At 64.5% G+C, this 1101-nt stretch overlaps 1 protein-coding gene across 1 annotated transcript in view; it reads right to left on the minus strand.

Moving 5' to 3' along the window:
• MNEG_14838 (hypothetical protein) overlaps positions 1-1076 on the minus strand; it is a gene marked incomplete at both ends in the record, with an annotated part of 1763 nt that extends 687 nt beyond the window's left edge. The window contains 3 exons of the mRNA XM_014036692.1: positions 178-236; positions 528-665; positions 966-1076. Of these exons, the coding sequence (XP_013892146.1) occupies positions 178-236; positions 528-665; positions 966-1076 (308 nt within the window). The remainder of the gene's footprint in view (positions 1-177; positions 237-527; positions 666-965) is intronic.
• Positions 1077-1101: the final 25 nt, after the last annotated feature.

The following is a 1101-nucleotide window of genomic DNA, read 5'->3' on the forward strand; positions in this document are numbered from 1 at the left end:
CACACACACAGGCAGACAGACACATGCCCGCAGGCGAGCTTGCGCGCGCGCACGCACGCACGCACACACACACACACACACACACGCACACACACACACACACACACACAGGCAGCATCCCGGCCCCCTCAAGACGCATTCCAAAATGCACACCCTCCCACCCCCTGGCCTCCCCACCTGTCCAGCAGGCTCATGAGCTCCTCATCATCCAGGTTGGCCTTCAAAAACCGCAGGGCCTGACACAGTGTCGCGATTAGATCGGATAGTTGTTGCTGCACTTGCCCGCTGGACGGGTCTGGAAGGCGCGACGACGCCCGGCCAGAGAGATGGCATGCAGGCCAACACCAAACAGTCCCCGCAGCGCCTGCAGCGGGGACGGGCGCCGCCCCCGGCTCGGGGTGCGCACGCAACCCTTGCAGACGCGTGCACTCATCCAGAACAACACGTGCGACTGTTTCACATGCGGCCTGCGACGGCTGCCGCCGGGGCGGTGAGTCACCAGGCGCAAAAACGAAAACATGACTCACCTCCTGCAGCTCGCCCTTTGATATGAGGCCGTCATTATCGAGGTCTATGACGTGCAGGCGCTCCCCGATGGTCTTCTCGGCGTCGTCGAGCTCCTGCTCTATCCGCATCAGGATGCCGCCCACGCGCTCCTCCAGGGCCTGGCGCGGCGGCGCAATGCGACGATTGGGCGGATGGCAATCGGGGGGTTTGTTTTGATCAGGGGTTCGATAGTCAGGATTGGTTCAAGGGGCTGGGTGGGTGTCAACCTATCAGCTGGTTCAAAAACAGCCAAGGATTCAGGTGGGGGATGTGAGGAAATTGTATCGAGGCAGGTTGTGTCACTCAGGCGATCGGTTGTGTTGATGAGAACGATACGGGGGAGGGCGCGCGCGGGACGCGTGCTCGTGGCGCGGCCATTCGGCTGCCCTGTGGGCGCGGTCCTAGGCAGGCGCGCGCACCAGCGGCGCCCGCAGCTCCGGGATGGTCTCCGGCGCCGGCTCGTCCTCCGCGCGCACTGACTGCAGGCTGCCGCCCGTGAACACCATGTGGGCGGCCACCTGGGGGCCCATGGTGTCCTGGGGGTCACATGGGGGG

This window comes from Monoraphidium neglectum (assembly GCF_000611645.1).
Source record: "Monoraphidium neglectum strain SAG 48.87 unplaced genomic scaffold scaffold04808, whole genome shotgun sequence".
Lineage (NCBI taxonomy): Eukaryota > Viridiplantae > Chlorophyta > Chlorophyceae > Sphaeropleales > Selenastraceae > Monoraphidium > Monoraphidium neglectum.